The 22330-nt window shown below is 39.9% G+C and overlaps 1 protein-coding gene across 2 annotated transcripts in view; it reads left to right on the top strand.

Moving 5' to 3' along the window:
* Positions 1-1197: 1197 nt before the first annotated feature.
* Positions 1198-22330, top strand: part of LOC129109693 (zinc finger protein 236-like) — a 45652-nt gene continuing 24519 nt past the window's right edge. Inside the window, exons 1-15 of one of the 2 annotated variants that reach the window (XM_054621811.1) lie at positions 1198-1318; positions 2894-3033; positions 5453-5617; positions 5736-5914; positions 6957-7087; positions 8640-8812; positions 12120-12242; positions 13519-13692; positions 15589-15766; positions 16230-16502; positions 17373-17576; positions 17689-17824; positions 19468-19728; positions 19896-20128; positions 21438-21539. In XM_054621811.1, the coding sequence (XP_054477786.1) occupies positions 1267-1318; positions 2894-3033; positions 5453-5617; positions 5736-5914; positions 6957-7087; positions 8640-8812; positions 12120-12242; positions 13519-13692; positions 15589-15766; positions 16230-16502; positions 17373-17576; positions 17689-17824; positions 19468-19728; positions 19896-20128; positions 21438-21539 (2524 nt within the window). In that variant the 5' untranslated portion in view covers positions 1198-1266. The remainder of the gene's footprint in view (positions 1319-2893; positions 3034-5452; positions 5618-5735; positions 5915-6956; positions 7088-8639; positions 8813-12119; positions 12243-13518; positions 13693-15588; positions 15767-16229; positions 16503-17372; positions 17577-17688; positions 17825-19467; positions 19729-19895; positions 20129-21437; positions 21540-22330) is intronic. The other variant, XM_054621812.1, reaches the window with a different exon arrangement.

Consider the following 22330-nt stretch of genomic DNA (forward strand, 5'->3'; position numbering starts at 1 on the left):
TGTGCCTGCTACACTTATGGGAATTAAACTATGATATGAGGGAGTTTATAGTCACCTTATCATGCTTTTATTTGCTATTTGGCTGTTATATTTCAGTAATATATCTGCAGGTAGTGTACATTATGAGTCACTGCAATCAATACTGAGATTCATATCTGGTGTTTTCTCTCCTATATGTAGTATTCCATTAATATTCCTCTTGCAGTATAGTGCTTTTGTAACACTCAGGATAAGTTACTCTCTGTCTAGGATAATTAGACATATTAGGGTTATCAATGACAATCACTCTTTAATAGAGGTAATTGAATGTGTGTGTGTGTGTGTGTGTGTGTGTTGGTAGTGATAGGAAGAGAGGGGGAAAGAAGAATTGAGAACAAGATCAATAGGAACCAATTATCCTCTATCAATATCTCATTTGTTTACATTTGCAAAAAGTTTGACTTATTGTATTGTTAAAACTGGATTGACAGTTTCCTTTTTGGGCTCACGTTCAGACATTATTTACTTTTACTGCAGTTTATATCCTGTTGGTAAAAAGTTACAGGGCAAAAACGAGATTTAGGCTTGTTTCTTCATTCTCACTGGTTTAACATAAAATATAAAGTAATATTTGTAATTTTTTTCATGTTGTAGAAAAAGGAGGTAATGATACAGTACTCTCCTGTAGGGCTCTATCGTTTCAGTTATTAATGAGCTTTTGTAGTGCAAAAACTATTGCCAAACAGTTTGACAAGACATATTCTCTACCTCAAACCTACAGAATAAACAATGGGGCTTTCAAGGCCCCGGAGGGTCTATATAGCCTGCAGTAGGCCTACAGCTTAAACAGCTACAGCTACTTTAAATCAATAAAAAAACACATATTTATACATGTTCCTCACCTATTGTATTTAAGTAGGGTATTTACAATTAACTTAAATTAATTTAAGAACAACGAAAATGATTAAATTAAAGAATTGAAGTCACACTGAAGGTGTTGTAAACAAATGGCTATATTCTATAAATATAAAATGTATTAGCTATTCATAATTATAGAGCAACTCACTACCTTATATGTAGAATAAAACAACAACAACAACAACAACAACACCAAAGTTTATGTTGTTGTGTGTAATTAAAGATGCAGGTACAATGAACCAAACGGTAGATGTCTCCCTACTCCGTGCAGCGGTGTGTCTTCATGGGTACGATGCTGTCTACAGATGACGGAGTCGCCATTTTGAAAAGCGAATCGTTCACAGCACACCCGCCCTGAGTACTGGAACTATGCCGCGGGGCCGGCCTCGCAAACTGAGAGTTAAAAGCAACGACGAGACAGGTAACAAGTACCAAAATGCAACGAATAAAAAATACAGAATATGGGCTATCCAAATAACCTGCTATTATTAGGACAAACGCCTCAGTCTCTGATATAATAACACTTCAATGTAGTGTATATAGTCCCCGGATATAGTATTGCGGGTGGGCTTTGCTTTGTGCGGCGAAGGAGTGATTGAGGCGGAATGATATTAATAACGTTTCGGTGGCTCTTCTTATTGGCTTCCAGTCTAAATTGGTGTCCGCGAAGGGAACAGCCTCCGCTCCGTACCGCGCTAGGCAACGCACGGTTCTAACGCGTAATGCTCGTTTATTAATTATTCGCCGTTAGCTTGGTGTTGCTAACTAGCTCCTCTTGCTACCGCTAGCTTCGAGGCTAACACGCCAACACGTTTGCCATTGTTGTTTTGATCCTGTGAGGCATGACACTCCAGATGCTGCTGCTGCTGCTGCTGCTGGGACCGTGGAGCTGGGCTAACGCTGAGTTCATAACAACGTGTCACGACCACGTTTTGACACGGCCCGAAACAAACACTGAAACGTGCTGCCGCTATGCATTCAGTGTGATGGTATTTCGGTGTAATCATCATTCATTTCCTAAATGTTGTTATCAATGGCTGTGACTGACAGGGGAGATGGGCGTGACGCGACCAAACAGTTCACTATCTCATCAGCTGATAAACACATGTTCACAGGCGATCCCTCTGTGATAGAAACTTGATCTACGTAACATTGCAAATGCATTAGTGAGTGAGTGAAACCAACTTCTAAAATATATTTGAATTGTCGTCATTGGTCTTCGACAGACGCAAATAAGGTGAATAAAAAACGTCAACGTTATTTCACGAGAGAACCTCTTATCTTCACAGACCTCACTTTTTTGTGGTCTGTGGTGTTGTTGAACAGAGTCTAATGTATTAGTAAAATACATTAAACGACCAGTAAAGTGGGCGTGGTTGTTTACAATTCATCTCCATGCATACATATGAAAGACATTTTTAAGAGTTTTTATTAACAGTCAAGCTTAATAATGCAGAATATAAGAATACCAGCATACTCACGTTACAACTTTTGCAGTCATTTTTAGCCATGATTAGCGAAGGCATCAACTAAAGGGAATCTCACTCAACAAAACAACTCCTATGATATGATGAAATGAAAATAACCTTCTCATGCATTCTTAGGGATTATGTGATTTTAGGTAAATTAGCCTATTCCACTTAAACTCTGAAACTGTGAACCTATACTCCACTTTAGGAAACACTGGATTCATATGGATGTCACTGTGTGTGTGTTTCTCTCCTTAGTATGCAACTACATCAATATCTGCCAATACTTTGAAATTAGGGTGTGAAGATTGTCATACGATGGCTTGTATAAAAAAAACAAAAACATACAGTTTGGATGCAAACCTTTGGTTTTAGACAGTTTAAAAAAACAACAACTTAAAGCCACTGAATGCAGCACCTGTTGAATGTGAAAATGCCCTTTATCATGTAATTCAGCTATTCATGTCACAAGAAAGCCTCTTGCACCAGATTAATATATGGAAGTGATCTCTCTTGGACTCAACCAGATGCCGATCCCAGTGACACTAAGGGGGACAGTTTCAGTGATGGAGAACTCAAGGACAAGAAGTGCACAATATGCGGACAGATCTTTACCACTGAGAGCCAGCTCCAGAAGCATCTCCGTGAACATGAGGTCAACGATAAGGTAAGTACAGCACACATATGTCGGCAATCCTACAAATGTGAGCAGCATTTGTTTATCCTGCCAGAGTATCATTATTATTATTATTATTATTATTATTATTATTATTATTATTATTATTATTATTACCATTTACCTCGCAACAGCCAGTTGAGATTCAAAAGCTAGTCTTCAGGGTAATTCTTTGCAATTCTATGCAGGATATCAAAGAGTGGTTGTCACAGTGCAGCTGGGATGGAGGTATGAGCTCAGAGCATTCAAGCCCTTACAGGGGCCGTGGGATTCATCTGTAGGGTAGCTGACCTGTTCTGGAATACCTTCACAAAGTAGAATTAAAAACTCAACTCTTCACCTCAGTTTTGTGCAAGTGATGACGATAACTTTTTCCCAGCAACAACGATGGATTTGGGCCAAGCTAGTGGGAAGTTTAAAGCTGCCATCAAAGCTGTTTAGAAAGTGTCCAGCTCTGCCAATTACAATATTTGGTGCCATATTCGGCTTTCAAAGCTTCTGCACTGTACTGTTAACTAGTAGCTGCATGTTTTTTCTTCACACAGACACATCTGGGGTTATTTACTTATACTTATGCAACAGTACATTAGAGCCACAACATTCTGTATCACCACATGTTTTCAGTTAACAGGTTAAGATGTAAATGAGCACAGCTCAGTCGAGTTGATGAGATAAACTGCTGCTAAATAACACTTGATGCTGGACTGTTTAAGACATGTCTTGTGCTATATCTGGAAAGAAATGGGGCAAAAAAGCACAACATGTCATCTGCTTCTGAACTCAGTGGAAACTGTTGTCAAACTGCACTGGCACAGTCTTGACCCTCCGGATGAATGAAAAATGACTGGCTGCATCGGTCATAATACATTGAGTGGATTTGTTGTGAGACATTCCAGATCCTGATATTTTGATATGAAAGACCAAAGTTGCTTAATGCTGCAGCCTCTCCCTCTCTGGCGCCCATTAAAGGTCTTAAATAGCACAGCAAATATTAAACCCCCCTTTCTCGTAGATGTTGAATCACAGCTGCAATTTCCTCTGCTGCAGTGTTCACTGGCTGGTAATATTAAATGGGTTTCAGTGGCTATTTGTTTGAATTACCATTCCCTCCTCCCATATTTTGTGGCCCTACATAGAAAAAAATCTTAAAATGCATATTGCAGTAACTCAGAAAAATAATCTTCATAGTTAGCATCCACTGAGTCACCAGATGACTCCGAGGGATCTGCTAACATTGCTTTGTAAAGTATGATAATTAACATGTGTTAAGATACTGTGTGAAGGACATTCCAGCCAATCAAGGAGGTATGATGATGTGTTTTCATTTTTAAGTGGCATATTTAATGTTAAAATAATGCATGTTTTTAAAAAAGACACACATAACAAATATGCATTAATTCATGTTGAATAATGCATATTTTTGTAGTCACTAATTCATATTTAAATATTCGTCTAGAAGTCGCACTTTGGTGTCTAAGTGCGCTCTCTTCTCTCTGTTTACCAGCTGTGGAAAGCTTTATGGCAACACATCTTTGCCCTCTCCCCCTTGTTAAGATCCATCTGCACTCCCTTTCCATCTGGCTGTCTCTCTCTCGGAGTACTCCCTCTCTCACATTACACACATTATCACAAGTTAAGGGGGCTAACTTCTTCACGTTATGTTATTAACAAGAAAGTGAGAGTAAAGATAACTTTAAAAAATGTTTCTGTCCTCTTTTGACCGTCTCTTCTGGCATGAAAACACAATAATCAGACCCCACGTTACTTAATTTACAGCTGCACCTGCAGATGAGGGCCATAAGAATTTGTATGGCCGCTATGTTCACTCACATAGACACACGCTCCAGGCTGAACAGCAGCAGCCTCGGGGTCTGCCACTCTGAGTAAGCCTCAGCGGTGTCAGTTCTGCTCTCTGCCTTCACTGCAGTCAGAAAGTACTCTGAAATTAAGTCAGTCAGCTCCTCTAATAGAAAGGAAATTCAATATTGTAGCCATTTCTGCCTCATAGGAAATATTTTTATGCTGTTTTGGTTATATTCTACTTTTCTCTCTTTATGTTTCTCCTTCTTTCTCAAGCTGAGAAACTAAAAAACAAAGATTACCCTCTCCTAAAACATTTATGATTATAAAATATTATGTTTAAACACACCTGTTGTTTTGCAGATTGCCGCCATTGATTCTAGTAGACACTTAAGTAGAACAGTGGGAGAGTATTGGGAGACAACTTCCACAGCAAATGCAGTACCTTAAGTCAGTTAAGGAAGTATATTGATTATGGTGCTAAAGGGGCTCCTGTCTCCACCAAGAGTGAGAATGAAAAACAAAGACATGATTGCAGATGGCGACATCTAAGATCTGTTCCACTCACACTCTTCACTACTTTCTTTAATCTCTCCTTCCTCTCTTGCAGCCTCATCGATGTGACCGGTGCCCACAGACATTCAATGTGGAGTTCAACCTCACACTGCACAAGTCCACACACACCACCTGTGACTTCACCTGCCCCGTTTGCAATAAAAGGTTCTCCCGCATCGCCAGCCTCAAATCTCATATCATGCTGCACGAGAAGGAGGAGGTTAGTCAGATGAAGAGTCCAACATGAAAACGTCATTGATTTGCATTTTCCTACCAGTTAGGAAGAAATGTATCTCTCTGTTTTGTCTCCTCTCCCACCTCTGCCACCCATTCTGCAGAATTTGATCTGTGTGGAGTGCGGCGATGAGTTCATTCTTCAGAGCCAGCTGTCTCTGCACTTAGATGAGCACCGTAAGGAACTGTCTGGCGTCAAGGTCTACACCTGCAAGACCTGCGACAAGGAGTTCAAGACATCTGCACACCTCAAGGAGCACATGAAGAGTCACAACAAGATGAGGTCAGGCAGGGCTACAAATGATGATGGATTTTGTTTGACCGAGTCAGGTGGAAATTGTTTGAAGTTAAAAGGGGGAAAATTAATATAACAGGTTTCAGATGTAACTATGAAGGCCTTGTTCTAGGTCATTTAGAGTCAAAGGTCGACCACTGTGATATGATATTGGGGATTATAGCTGCCCACAGACATCTCGTTTTATTTTCCAATTTTTATGACACATGAATTACACAGAGGTGTTGGTAATGGAGACATATGGGCATCTGTAACAGCAGTTAGACAATCAAGAGAAAGTAACTCTTTCATAACACCAAAAAAAAATAGCAGTTCTGTATGGCAGAGTGACAGAAAGACTCTGAAGATTTAAGTTTAAATTCTTCATTCCAGATTAATTAGTTTCTGTTCATTTTAGTGGTGAAAAATGTAATATGCTGTGGTTAGGAATAAAAAATACATTGGCTGCATGAGGACACGCGCAGCCTACCATGGCATTCGGCAGAATGTTTTGTACACTCTCATTCAACCTTGTTGATTTAATGCACATAACATGCAGTTCTACAGCCTATACAAGTCCTAAGTGCTGTTATCTGTTTTAATTGAAGCTTATCATTAGAACCAAGGTTTAAAAAGAGCATTGTAACAGTAACATTAAAAGGTCGGGATGATACTTCTAGTACATTTAGTGCTTTAGCAACTATGTGTGTATGGAAAATAAAGATATTGTTTGATCTTAAACTAGAAACCAAGAAATATCTGTCAGTATTAGGGACATGCCAAGTGGACAGACAACAACTGACATGATCAAGTGCCATAGTTCCATAGGGTATAAATAAGCTTTGTAACTTTATGTCTAAGGAAACATAATGTTTTTTTACTACTTTCTGAATTTATTTTCATACAAATCTTTAGGAAAATATCATGCTTTACTCTGAGCTTACTGTACAATGAAGCTAGACTTATTCTTTAGTATTATCAAAACGACTACATTTGAATTAATATTCATTTTTATCTCCTATCTTCTTTTTTGTGCTTACTCGCTCCGCAGGCCGCTCAGCTCTAGTTCAAGAAACTACAAGAAGAACATTGACCGCAGCGGGTTCCAAAACGGCTGCCACCACTGTGGCAAGGCTTTCAAAAAGCCCAGCCAGCTTGTTAGGCACATACGAATACACACAGGTGAGTGAAAAGGACGGATCACAACATGATGTTATGTAGATCTAATGTCCATTAAATAATTCATGGTCAGGAACATTACTCTGTGTGAACAGTTTGTCCTGCAGCTTCCAAAAAACCTGAAGTGGATGTTTTTAAGGTGTGGGTGGGCACTGGACAGGTTGTAATTGGTGGGGGCTCAGCCTGCTGTTATAATAATAATTAAGCCTTTATTAGTCCCACAATGGGGAAATTCAGTTCTCTGCATTTGACCCATCCCGGAGGAGCAGTGGGCTGCAATGAAGCGCCCGGGGATAATGAAGTAGGTCGTGAGTGCAGCAGGATACTATGCGTGTGTGTGGGCAGTGGTGCCACAAACGGGAGAGTCTGCAGCTTTGTGTCTTGATTATAGTTTTTTTTAAATGGTTCCTGAATTTAATTCTTGGCAGTATTGTATGACTAAAGTCTTACATTTGTCTTTCGGAACTGGACTTTCTCTGATTTAAGGTTTCCTCCATCACATAACTCCACCAACTTCTGAGCAGTTTGCTGACTTTGTCCTCCATTTCCAAACTGTACGCTTCAGTGCAGCTCATCACTCGGCTGTCATACAGAGATGTTGTGTGGGTAAAATGAAAATATGATTATATTAAGTGTTCTCGTGAGGTTGTGCGCTTGTTCAGCCGTCTGGCTTTGGGCATTGTAGGCAGTAGCTTCCATTCACATGTTGGTTAACGTCATCCACATTAATTTGTTCGGTTGCCTGGCTGGTTGGATGACTAATAGTTGATGGAGTTTATTCTCCTGTGCCTCGAATCTCAAACAGCCCTTAAGCTGATGAAGTGAAGAGTCGCTCGGGAGAACACACACACACACACACACACACACACACACACACACACGCACACACAAACAAACACTATTCCTCATTGTCTCACTCTCTCTGACGCACAGACCAGTTGATAAGAGCACAAGCTTGGATCACTGGTTCAGAAATCGATGATGGAAGAACCTAACTAGTGAGCCATCTCGCTTCTTTCTCAACTCTATAGAGAGTTGCATTAGCTCAGTACTGATAGGGCAAATGCACAGAGTGTAATCTTAGCAGTAGCTATAATAATGCCAGCAATTTGGCAATATTTTACACTGGGAAAATACCACCCGATAAACGCTGACAAATTTTTAACGCGGTGGTATCTGATCGGTATCAGCCGAAACGAAAGTTCAGATATTGGTATCGGGAAGGAAAAAATGGTATTGGAACAGCTTTGAAGGCAAATTAAAGCCTTGTGGCAATCTTTTTTTAAAGTAACCGCTGTACTTGAAAAGAGTTATATTAACTTGCTGTTCTAAATATCAAATGCTGTAACCAGCCTCAAAATATGCTTTAATGAATGAGTGGAGTAAGTGAGGATGTCTCAAAGAAGCCTCCAGTATTTACGCCTCGGATTCACTATTTATCTTTTTCTTTTGAAGTTGTTAATTTAGATTCTATAAAATGCAGTTAAGTGAAATTGCTTTGGTGTTTCTGGCTGTTCGAGCTTTAATTTCAACCTGACCTTGCCCTTCTCTTCAGGTGAGAGGCCCTATAAGTGCTCACATTGCGGAAAGGCTTTCAACCAGAAGGTGGTGCTGCAGACCCACATGGTGAGGCACACTGGAGAGAAACCTCACCTCTGCATGTTCTGCCCTGCTTCCTTCTCCCAGAAAGGGAACCTGCACTCGCACGTTCAGAGGGTTCACGCTGAGGTAAGAGCACAGAACTAAAGGTTTGATTGTGAAATACACACACCTCAAGTACTGTATAGGAAACATCTCTGTGCAATGTGATGCAGTCTCTGATTAGGTAGTATGGTATTACAGCACTAAAAGACACTACCAAGCAAAAAACTGTTGCTTTTATAACAGTGTTTAAGAGTTTTCTAATAAATCTATAATTAGTTGTCCCATCAAAATTGGTGTGCATTTTTTGATTGAAATAAAGAAATGGGCTCACTACCAGTGTGTAGGACTGAAAATGTGATTTCAAAATACATACATTTTACGTCATCATTTTTCAACAAAGTCTGATATTGAAAGACTACTTGAATCCCTGCCTAAATCCTTCTGTGGTTGCATTTTACCCAACTGAAGGCTTCCATTCACATGATGGGTAATGAGGTGGGAAAAAAAAGTTTCTGGTTTCTATTTTTTAAACGAAACCCAGCCCTAGACTACAAGTTTAAAAAGGAAACAAATCTAGGGCTGTGGTTGTGCACAAATACTTGGGTTTAGAATGGCTAAGCTCAAGCAGTGAATGAAACAGCCTTCAGTAGAAGGGCCTAGTGCTTTTAAATTTAAACGAGAATGGCTGATAATCCAGTATTTGTTGTTTTATTGCAAAAGGAGAGCAGGAAACCAAAAAACTAAATGGTCTTAAGTTGTTAACCAGGTTTTGGTTATTTAGTATTATTTCTTTGATTCTGGTTGCTGTCCAAGATATTATTTTTGTACATCTCCTTCACTCACATACCAAATTGCCTGCCTTCCTGCTCACAGCTTGTTACATTCAATACAACAGGACACATTGCCATGTTGTTGGTCTGTTGGGAAGGGAATGAGGTGAAATTGCTAGCTTTTTGTTCCTCATTTGGTTCTTCTCCTTTTGTAAGGACTTCACAGCAGGGCCCTCCTGATTTATCCATCCTTATTTAGTCTGGACTTTTGTCTCTTACCTTGCTCAGTCACTAAGGTCACGTCCTCTTAGTGCCTAAATGTGGTTGAGGGGTTGAAAGAATTGTTACACATCTAAATCCTCCCTATTCCTAAATGTCCACTTTGACAGACAATGAATTCTCCTCTTTGTGGATGTCCTTATCTAGGGATGGTAACAAAGACCATTATTGGGTGTAGAGATAGTGGTGGGTGTAGCTCCTAGTTGATGCCCGCTTCCAATAATGTGGCTGCAGTGTGGATTGGGTCATCTTTCTGGCAGCATGATTGTAAAGCAACACACTGATCTCCATCACTGGAGGTGCAGTGGGTCCCCCATCAGTGGATATGCCACAATACTCAGCGCTAGTGCATTTAAAGCAAAAAGGTAAACAAAGCCTTAATGTATAAAAGTTTATTTGTGCTTCCACGCCAAGCTCCACATTAATTTGGCTGACTACTGCTGGTGCGAGCTGAGAAATGAATTTAACTGTTGTTGTTTTTTTAAACTATAGCAAAAGGGGAAAGTATGTTTACTTAAATAATATTTATACTGAGTGACTAAATACCTGCAGAGCTAAGGATATACCAACCAGCCTCAGCTTGCATTGTATTTAGTTCAAATATAACATGCTACATGCTAAACTAAGATGGTGAACATTGTAAACATTATTGGTGATAAAAATGTGCATTTTAAGATTAGCATCACTATACAGTTTATATGAGATGCTAGCATAACTGTAGACTCTTAGTCTTGCTAGTAAAAATCCTTTTGGTTTAGTTCTAGTAGTTCTTTTTGTAATGTGTAATTCAAAAGTTACAGAATATTTTTCAGGGGTTCTAAATGGTCAGATAGGCTTTTTATACACTGTCTCTTTGCCTTTTTAACAAAAAGTTTAGAATTCATTGAAGCGTGGCTTTTCTTTTTCTTTCTCTGTTTGCAAACATGATTGTTTATTCCATGCTAAAAGCCCATGATGGGGCCAGTTGATTGAATTACTCCTGGAAAGCCAAACAGCAGGACCATTTAAATAATGGATCTAATTTTCACAAGTGTCCTTCAGCTTTCCTGTTCCACATAGAGTTTGTCCTTATGATTGACTGACTTTATGAATAAATTATGGTCAGGCGTTTTTCATAATAGATTTCACAAGCAGATGCATACTCAGGAGCCAGGGAACTAAAATCATCATGGTTTGAATCCAATGACGTGTTTTGGTCACGTAGGGAGGTGTATGCATGTTGAGACAGAAACGGCAAAAATGGTATAAATCCGCGGGAGAATATAAATCTAACGCCACCTCAACTGAATTTCTTCAGCTTTCAATTATTACACTTCAACTGATACTTCAACTGCTTTGAAGTGCTTGAACTTCAACTAGGTTTCCTATATATTAAACATTTTCAATTTAAGACATTTCAACTGTTTTTACAGAAAGCTCCTTTAGTTACAAAAAGAAGTCCGATTGTATAAAAGTCTATGAGAAAAGAACCCTACTTCTCACTTTATTTATTACTTCAGTTAACACTGTGAACATTTCAAGTCTTCTTCATAACAGCATGATGTTAATTCAGTAAATTATGGTCCCATTTAGAGTAAAATAGACTTCAACGCGGGGTCTGCTTTAGGGCGTGACTACCTTGTGATTGTCAGGTCGCTGCCATGGTGTTGTCCGGCTTGGGAGTTGTTTACGTTTTTCGTCTTACAACTTTAACCCTTTTAGAGTGTGTTTTCAGTTCATGAAAGTTAATTGTTACTGTTTTGTTTGCCTGCAAATGCCCTATTCAGCGTTTGTTTGTACTTTAGTGTCACTTCTGGTTCCAAAAACCAAGACAGCACCAGAAGTGACACCACAAACCAATGGGTGACATCACGATGACTATGTCACTTCTTAGAAACTGTCTATGGACCCCACTTAACATTTTAACTTCAATTTCCTGAAAAAAATTGAAGTTACCCCCCCCTTTATTTAATATCCCTTATCCCCCACATCTCCCTTGCTGCATAAACCACCAAATATGTTTCAGCCTCCCTTGCACAATCAATGACATCAGAACACAACTTCCAAAAATCTACCAATTTCTATGTTTATGAATTCTGTCGTCCTTTCCGTCTCTCCTTTCTCCGTGGACCTGATTTCTGCCATGGTCTTTTCCCCATTGTTGCCTTCTACACCTTTACTCTCTGCACTGGCTTCTCGGTTCAGTTTTGTATACATTCCCGAGTTAACAACAGGAACTTGCATTTCACCCGCCAACTGATTTTCAGTGACTATAATGACTCACATGATGGAAGCTCTAACAGCAAAACACATATAAGGCAGCCAGGGATAATGTTTTGTATGTGTTTTATGTTCTCTTACAGACTAAAGGCGTACCACTGTTTCCATGCATGGACTGCAGCTGTGTGTTCAAGAAGCTGGGCAGTCTGAATGCCCACATCAGCAAGATGCACATCTCTGTCATTGAGGTGCCCTCATGCACTTCGGTAAGCGAACAAAATGCAGAATGCACGACAGATGAGCAAAAAGGTTGTTACACTTAATGGGCCCAGCATCCAATAGGTATATACAAGTATGTTAATTATTTTGAACCTGTAAACGAGGTTAATAAGTATAATACACAGGGACAGATGCAGGGTACTGCAGGTATACTTAACAGCAGATGAACACAGGGCATCTAGTTTAAATATGTAACTATGTTTGAATCAGAATTGTAAAAAATCACTATTTCCTACAAAGTATTTGTTAGTTGCTTTATTTAGTGCAAACAGTTCAAAACCAGTGGGATCCTTTATAAACCATTGCTTCTTTGCCAAATTTGTCACTGTCTTTTTCCATATCAGTAGAAAATGATGGTGGTTATTTTTTCCCATCGAGTTTCAGTACTTCCACCGTTTCCCTTTGCCAAAAATTCTAAAGCTTTAGCGTCATTGCACTTCTGCAATTTCCCTTTTGCCATAAATTAAGCAAATTTGAAGCATCCTTCAGTCTAAAATGCAGCGCAGACCCTGCCAAGTTTTCAGGGATGGCCTTGCGTTGTTTACGACAGTGGTAATAATATGTCAGCATAATATGTTAATTAGTAGGTGATTCATTCACGTTTATTATTTGCAGTTAAGTGACGTTAAAAGGCAGTGGCAGAGTCAGTCATGGGCACCAGCTGAATGGGTAGGGCATCAGTGTGCAGAAAAAACAACTACAGGGGAACCAGGAAGGCATTTTTCACCATAGATACATCATGATGGTACGTTGTCTCGGACTTAGAGGCCTACAGCTTTTGTTTTCGTCCAATGGATGTGCAGCTAGAGGGCTCTGCGTCACATTTACTCCACTTGCAGTTCACACTAGAGGGTACTGCAGAATATTTTCTCCACTGGTAGGACACCATAGAGGACAATTTATCCAGTTTAAACTACCATAGGGGCATCCAAGAGGGCACATTAATGGCAACATGGAATCCACCAGTGTTAAAATGTTACAGACAGACATTGTATATGTAACTGTAGCCACTGTCTGTATTTTTTTCATTGTCTTTGTTGATGAATCAAAGTGCCGGTGATTCACACATATGAAGACTAATTAACATTGGTTTCAAGAATGCCAATGCTCAGTTCATTTTATGCTTTAGAGAACTCCTACTGAAAATGAGTCAGCTTTCAAATTGTAGCCTGTCATGATATTGTGAATGGCCCTTTGTAAAATTGGTCCTCATCTTCTTTCGCCTCTCCTTCTCGCTCTGTTCCCCCTCTTCTTCTCCCTTAGGAGACAGAGGTGACGGGTCAGGCCCCTGGGGGACCAGAGGGCGGCGAGGGGGTGACAGATGTCATCCAGCAACTTCTAGAGCTGTCTGAGCAGGTCAGCGGGGAGACAGACCAGCCCCAACCTCCAGAGCCAGCTATTACCATGGAAACTGCCATCAACCAGGACATCCTGCAGGTGAGCAAAGGACATTCACCCGCTCTAAATAAATTAGATGACAAGAACAAGAGCTCCAGAATGACATGCCTCTGACCTAATCTACAATATGATAAAAAAATGAAGAGATTGCACCACTTCAGCTCCAATCCATCAATGTGACTCTTGAAGATATACTACTTGTTCTGATAATTCTCATGGTCTTTTTGTGTGTGTAAGGTGCTTGCAGAAAGGCACAGCAGCACACAAATGTCATTTAAGACCTCTAAAAGTTAGTGGAACCATTTATGTGAAAATGATTCTGCTGGAGAGAGGAGGACCCACTGTGGGAATATATTTCGACACAGGAGGAGATGAAAATAATTCACTAAAACTCTTTTTTTTGGTGGAAACTTAATTATATTCTAATTTTCTCTCCTTTGGTGACTGAATGGCAGGATTTTGGTGCTTGTGGAAACAATATCCGTCAAGGGGAAAGGGGACAGTAAAATAGTAGATGTTTACCAGGAAGCTTTAGGAATGAGTACTGCTGGAGAGTTGGATAGAGCCTCTTCTCTCCAACACAAAATTATTTGATTATCACTGTGATTTGGTTCTGGGCCATCATATTGTTTTGGCTAATGTTTTGTTAATATTTGTCACATTATTTCAAGTCATACCTCAAATTGTTAAATCTCTAATAATAATAATCTTTACATTATTCGGTTTAGTATTGTTTCTAAATTATTGAGTAAACATTCTTTCCATAACTAGTTGTTTTGTATAATAGGGTGCTTGATTAGTTGGTGACGTCATCGGTACAATTGTCGGCTCCATGAGAAGCAATCAACAATCGGTGATTTTGTTACCCCGTCCATTATAGCGAGTAAGGAGGGATCAGACAATGAGGCAGTGAAACAGGCAAACTCACAGACAGACTGGGAGCCCTGATCAGTTAATATAGGGAAAGTTAAAGATATGATATGTTATTTATGTCGGGTGCTGTTTGGAAACACACAGCATTGAAAGCTGGCAACTCCTTCTCAGCTCAACAAGCCAGCGAGGGAGAGAGAGAACAGCGATGGTTGAGGGAGCTATAGAGTGATTGAAGAGAGGGGGCGTTAGTGAGAACAAGGCGGTGAATCAGAGAATGTTTCTTCCTATTATTTCAAGGCAGTCATGTTCCAAAGCACTTAAAGAAAAGATACACACCTCTGCACAGCCCTGTGGGAAGGTGCCGCGTTGCTGGAATGCAGCCAACGGGGCTCGCTTTATCCTGACGGTTCTGCTGGTGCGTGTGCCTCAGTAAAAAAAGACACACAGCCACTCTGCAGACAGCATAGGAGAAAGAGAAAGGAGAGCAGGGGAAAACATTTTGTTTTCATCTGTAGAGACAAAAATAACCACACGCTTCTGTCGGGTCACAAGTAATGATTGACGGGGTTAATTTTCTGTATGACATTACACTTTGTTTGTTAGTTTTTTACTCCTTCATATTGTACCCTTAAGTGTGATTTAAGCAGCTGTATATGTATATTACACTTCATCAAATGAGACAAAATTGACTTTAAACGCAAAAAACACAAGGGGTCTCCGTGCATCTCACAGAGTAAGTGTGAATTAATTTAATATAATGAAAGGGCATCTGTACCTTGAGAAAGGCGAGAGACGGACGCCAAAAATGAACCACTTTCTATATGGATTGGCTGTAAATGCTCTGTTGTTATAGCAACCCCTTTGGTCTATGACAGGACTTGGTATCAGTTGAACATTCTGTTTTATCAGCTGAGTAAATGTATGATTCATAATCCCAATAGATTATTCAATCAATAATCGATTGATTATTCCACTATCAAACTAGTCGTCAGTTGCAGCTTGAGTACATGAAGGCTTTTTTAAACCGTGGTATTAGATCAGATTTTTGTTCTGCTCCTTTAGCAAGCTCTGGAGAACAGTGGGCTGAGTGTGGTCCAGCCGCAGAGCGACGCCACATCCAGAGAGTCACAGAACCAGAGCAACGATAGCGCTGCTGGAGAAGGCAAGAAAGTACAAGGACCCGACAAACCGGCCAGGGAGAAGAAAAGGAGCATTTTCAAGAAACCAATTCAAATGCCAGGTAACGCATGCATTGTGACATAATCACGATAATCTTTAAATGAGACTTTGCATCCTTAGTGTTGAGGCTCAGTAGGTTGGTGTTGCCTTTAAGTGAAATTATTCATTAAAATGACTTCTCTCTTCTGGAAATTTGTAAACCATGTTGCAGAAAAGATTACTCAGCAAAGCACGAAAATATATCAATTACAATAATTGAATGAGTTAGATTATTTACTAAGTAAATATAATGTTCATTTACAGCTTGAGCAATACATTTAAAAGACTTGCTTTTCTTATCTGCATTCATATAATATTGCAATCTCTGTTTACTGGATACTGTTCAACATGAATAAGATTTTTTTTTAAAGCCTTACAGAGATGATTGATAAATTCTGTAAGAAAAAACTGCTTTCAGTTGGAGCACCAAGCTGTCGGCGGACAGAAACGCTGGACAGCTGCTTCACTCTGTCTTCCTTTCCCAGGCTCCATCAGGGAGGAGAACGGCGTTCGATGGCACGGCTGCCCATACTGCTCCAAGGAGTTCAAGAAACCCAGCGACCTTGTCCGCCACATCCGCATCCACACTCACGAGAAGCCTTTCAAGTGCAAACAGTGCTTCAGAGCTTTTGCTGTCAAGAGTACCCTCACAGCACATATGAAAACGCACACGGGTATCAAGGCCTTTGAGTGTCAGTGCTGCCTCAAGTGCTTCTCCACTTCTGGCAGCATGAAGGTACACATGCGTCTGCATACAGGTGAGAATCAGGTCCACTTCATGAAAGGGTTACATTTAAAGCCAAACTGAATTCAACCTTTTGAATGCACTTTTTTCACTTTATTGGCTCATTCCTCATCTGTATGCCAAGATAACCACTACGCACCTCGGCAAAAGATGACATACATGAGCTTTCAACTTAATGTTTTCAGTTTCCTGGCAGCCTGTGTCATTTAGTATTACTATACTATATGCCATGATACATTTGGCAGCAAATGACAAAAGCTGGACCTTTGTGCCACTAAAACTAGAGCCCTCATTTGCACTTGTGTTTACAATCGTTCTGTATTTTCTTCTTTTCAGAGAGATTACCTTTAAGAATCATTCCCTGGACATGAAATGTCAGCATTAGTGTGAATGAACAGAACTGTAACAGTTTAATAATTATGTGCAATGTGCATTAGTTTTTGTCTCTCAAATTGCTATGTAATGGCACTTTCGATGTTACGTGTTTACTTTAGCTTTGGTTATATGTTAGCTCTAAGCTAAGGCTTTCGTTAGATATGTTATTTCTCACTAAGGCTTTCTGCTAATGCAGTTTCATATCTTTGTCACTTTTCCTTGTGATGTAATTTGATTTCTTAGAAATACATATTGTCTCCTGCTAACTGAAAGGCTTTGTAACCTTTTGTAGACAAAAAATGTAATAAAATGATATGAGCCTGCTTACATTTTTGGTTTATGTGTGAGTTTCATATTTATTCAGATTGGCTTAGGGATAGTGAATTTGGATATATTTTGCTTATTTTTGTAATCTTTCGCTATTTGTAGCAAAGTACTTATGTCAGAAACAATCAAATTCTCTAAATACTAATTTTCCAAAAGTGCTGTTTTTCCCCACTTTCTCTAGGTGTGCGTCCATTCCCTTGTCCTCACTGTGACAAGATCTTCCGTACATCAGGCCACAGGAAAACACACATTGCTTCTCACTTCAAAAGCCTGCAGCAGAAGAAGCACAAGTTTGCCCGCAAAACCAACAAAGCCAAAGTGTCCAAGAGTAACCTACCTCTGCCTGATATCCCCCTGCAGGAACCCATCCTCATCACTGACTTTGGTAAGAACACTTGTTGACAGTGACATGTGAAGCTGCTTTCTCTGGTTTGTTTTCTCTTGAGTTTCTTCACAAAATGAAATGTCTTTTAATAAGGAACACTTGTGCTGCTTAGCAGGCCTCATCCCCTCCCAAAACCATCGCTTGACTTTTCAACAATACCTTGAGGTGGTTGACAGTGACCGGCCATACAAGTGCCAGTTCTGTAGTAAGGCCTACAAGAAATCAAGCCATCTGAAACAGCATGTCAGGTAAAGCTTCTTTATAAATTTGCATGTCCAGTGGTATTGAATGTGTTAATGGATAATGTGGAAGCATTACAACAGAGAACAAAATGGCCCAAGGATGGAGTCTTGGGGAACACCACAGAGCAGTGGGGCCACCAAAGAGGGGTATCACCAACAACTACTGGTTCTGTTTGACAGTAGGACTTTGACCAGTCATGCCCCTGATGCCTAGCCGTGTTTTTGTGGGTTTATCTCTAGTCCCCAGAAGATGAACCCTACTGATTGTGATTACACCTTTGCAATATTCTCAGGCCAAAATGTCTTCTTGAATAATTGGCTAAGACAAGGAAAGTTTACTGTAAGGATGTCCCAAGGAAGGCTGGATGAAATCAAAGCAAGACAGAAGTGGGTAAGGAGAAAGAGAGAGTATCATAGTGTAGCATTGACCAGCTCCGACTTGGGTTCCAAAACTATACCACGGCTCCTCTCCATAGACTCTCATGCAATCGTTCCAGATTTTCTTCATTTTCAGGCTGGTTCGGTGGATTTTGAGCTATTCATGGTTAAACGTTGTGCCTGGTTCATGTGTAATAGTAAATTTATTACCGAGAGATGTTGGAAGTAGGTATATAAACGCAATATTTTTATGTAAAAAACGGAGTACGTTAGCACACCATTAACTAGCTTTAGCTACGCAAGCTACTAAAGGGTATAGTAAATGTATACACATGCTGATCTTGCTATTTATTTACTTGTAACAGTGAAAGAAGTCCTACCCAGCTTTACAGGAACAGTGTTGTTCATTAATCTCATTGCCTTCAGTCTCGATCGCCAGGTGATGTGGTGGTTCACTTTTACACTGTGAGCCTTAGGCTTTAGCTTCTATCTTTATCTTAACCTGTGTTGCTGCTGAATCAGTGTTGACATTGGGGGATATATCATTCAAATGCATATTGTAGCCCCTTCTGTCTGTTCTCTGACCAGAAATTAAATCATATTTATGCAGAGAGTGCAGTTAGGGACAGTGTGGGCTCCATGCAGCTTCACGGAGAAGCAGTAGGGGGCGGGGCTTAGCGAGGGGAACAGTGTTCTTTTCGAGTGAGTTTTTAAAACTTATTCTAAAATACCCCTGAAAGTCATGCATAAAACAAAATAATGAAAGAGCAGAATGATAAATTGCCCAGTCACTCAGCTTCTCTAACCAATATATCTCTGTTGAACTTTCTAGCCTTTTTATTATGAGCGGAATCTAGCATTTATCTTCCTTTCAGTATTAAGAGCTTAACCTAACTAATAGTGCTGTCATCCTTGCAGTGGTTCTAGTGACAGCTCCCATGATTCACTGATAGACCTGGAATGTTAACACTTTATAAAAACACCATGGAATTTGATTCAATCTGGCCAAGTAATAAACTGTCATGACAGTTTGACAAGAAATGCATTGTTTCTTTCATAAATGTTCTGCAGAGGTTATAATGTTGGGAAAAAGTTTTAAGTACATAATATTACTACATTTTAGAACACTTCAATTAAAAATATCAGCATTAGCAGTTCAATTTTTAATTATATGCTACTACTGTATACAATATGTCCCATTATAAACTAAATTCTGAAACTGTAGTTTCATGCCTAACTAGCTGAGTGTTGCCTTCCTTTTATCATCCCAGGTCTCATACAGGAGAAAGGCCCTACAAGTGTGTGCAGTGCAGTCGAGGTTTTGCCTCCTCAGGGGTCCTCAAGGCTCACATCAGGACCCACTCAGGCCTAAAGGCGTACAAGTGCCCGATGTGCGACACCACTTTCACCACCAGTGGCAGCTTGCGACGCCACATGACCACCCACAGTGACCTACGACCTTACATGTGCCCCTATTGCCAGAAGACCTTCAAGTCGTCACCCAACTGCAGGAAGCACATGAAGACACACAGGTTTGAGACACATGACGACCCATTGCGCTCTTTGTACAAGTTTATGCAAAATAGTTAAGGAGCATCAGATATGCAGTGGCAAGGAAGTCATAAACAAACCAGTAAAAATGTTGTATAACAATAATATATACATTTAAGGTTCTGCTTTTCTTGTTCTACTAAACCAGGTATGAACTGGCCCAACAGCTACAGCCCCAGTCAACAGATGACCCCTTAGGAGGGGGCACGGTAGACCATGATATGCAGGTGGAAATAGAGGGAGATTCCCTCCAGCAACCACCTGCTACCTCAGCAGAGCAGCGTAGTATGCTGGAACTGGGCCAGACAGAGGATGTGAATGGCAGTCAACAAGTGACATTGGAGGCACCCCTGACTGACCAACCCCTTGTACAAGGAGAAGGTAAGCAGGAGTTGTGTGGCTAGATGTGGCATATCAAAGATGGATTACTGAACAGTCCTACTGGGTACAGGGCCAAGGTCCCTGGACCAGAGTGCTTATATTAAGTAATTGTTAACATTTCTTTTTTTAAAATCAACCAAATGTCTACAAGGAGACACAAAATGACAACAAAGGGGTTCAAAATGACTGTAAAGAGACGCAGCCTGACTACAAAGAGACACCAACTGGTGCAAAATGACCACTAAGAGATATGCATCATCTGATTTGCCCTGAAATTTGACCTTTTTGACATTTTTAAAGAATGTTTAAGAATGAAACTTCAACCCAAAAAAATGACTCTGTTATGACATAAAATAGGTTATGGATATTTGATTTTTTGCAATGAAAATTTCTGTTAGTCTGAAACAAAGTGGCAAACACAAGTCAAAACTCTCAAACCACTCTGATTAATTTATCCATGATCTATCTGTTTGTTCAGTATATGAACACGCCTAGTTTCCCAGAATAGTATTGCTTACACTACCTCCAGTGGAGCTTTAGATCTTTGAGGAGAGTAAAGCATGGCATTGCTAACGCTGTACTCTACAAAGACCAGGACCTGGTCTCTGAAATGATGGGTCATGATTAACCAAGCAGATCAACCTCGATCTCTAAAAAGTTCATGTTTTCCATAATTAACTTTATGTTGCCCGTTTAGAATAGGCTTTTCTAGAAACCACCTCAGTTTTAAAATGCATGTCTTGTGGTCGGGTTCAGTACTCTTGACCTCAGCTATCTATATTTGATGACATTTTAATAGTGTATAGACTGCAATCTAACCTTCATACAAAGGGTTAAAAGGGAGACAAGTCTATAGCATATAGTATCTTTATATTGTTCTCAAAAACAGCACCTACTGTTATTAGCTAGACCTAATCTTACCCCTATTCTTTACCATCAATAACACAATTATTATTATTATTATTTTATTATGAACCTCTTCTTAGTTTGCATAGCTTTCATGAACATGCATGATGAACTGTGAAGTTAATATAAGCAAGTATTTTCACATGCAAGACATTGTTTACATGGATAAGGGACCTGTGGAAGTGCAGTGGTCAAACACCACTAAGGATGGAGACAAAAATAACACCAAGACCGGAACAATTGCACTCAGTAATCAGTTGTTCAACTGCGCCCTATGTCAAGTCTATGTCATTATTTTAACCTTGAATAGATGCAGAACAGTTCAAATGTCCTCTCTATCTGACTTTGTGAGTATCAGCCTAACCTGTTGTATTTCTGTGTGTCTCTTTCTTTGTGTTGACAGACTCGTATGTGACTACTCAACATTCTTTGCCTCAGAATATCAGTCAGTTTGAGACACAAACACTTCCCCAGCCTGCTTTTGACCAGCAAGCTCTAACGCAAGGTACAAAAACACACACTTTCTGTCGCACCAATTTCACTCATGCAAGCTTTTCCATTATGTTCCCCCACCCTCCCCTTAGACAATACACTATTGAGTTAGTGTTTATGCATGACAAAGAAGTAGAAAATCTGTTTTTCCTGTCATCTTTTATTGTGCAAAACATGTTTTCTGATTGGAAAGTGAATAGACAATGAGCTCTAGCGAGTCACTTATCGTTCCAGTAATTACCCTGCAGTGTTTTCTGCTAAAATAGCACATTTATTGTACAGTGTGCAAATGTCGGCCTAAAGAAATCACCATAGTAATGGAATCTTTCACTTGAGAGTATAATTTACTCTTAAGGACACAGCAGCTGTTGGTTGTGGGTAAAAGCCAGACTCAAACAGTTAATTTGGTCATAGAAAGATACAAGTCACTTTCACAGATGGTACATGTACCATCTCAATGCTTTCCTCCCTCTGCATTGTGTTACTCTTAATCCATGAACACGAACATATGGTTGGTACCTTTTTTTTTTCCACCAACTAACTCACTAGGCTCCGACCACAATTCCCAGCCAGTTGGCATAACTGAGTGTTGCTGGCAGCCTGGGTTCTGTCGAATCAGAATAGCGAGCACTGGCAGGATAGCACATTGAGAGCAAACATCTGTCTGGCAGATCTACTTTTTATTTTCTCTCAGGAGGCACTACAACCTTTTAATCTGTCCAGAACAGACCTGAAATCTGATCATTCTTATATGACCTTGAGTGCCATCATATTTTCAAGGGCATATTTTGTGTGTGTCTGGGA

Source organism: Anoplopoma fimbria, chromosome 20 (assembly GCF_027596085.1).
Source record: "Anoplopoma fimbria isolate UVic2021 breed Golden Eagle Sablefish chromosome 20, Afim_UVic_2022, whole genome shotgun sequence".
Lineage (NCBI taxonomy): Eukaryota > Metazoa > Chordata > Actinopteri > Perciformes > Anoplopomatidae > Anoplopoma > Anoplopoma fimbria.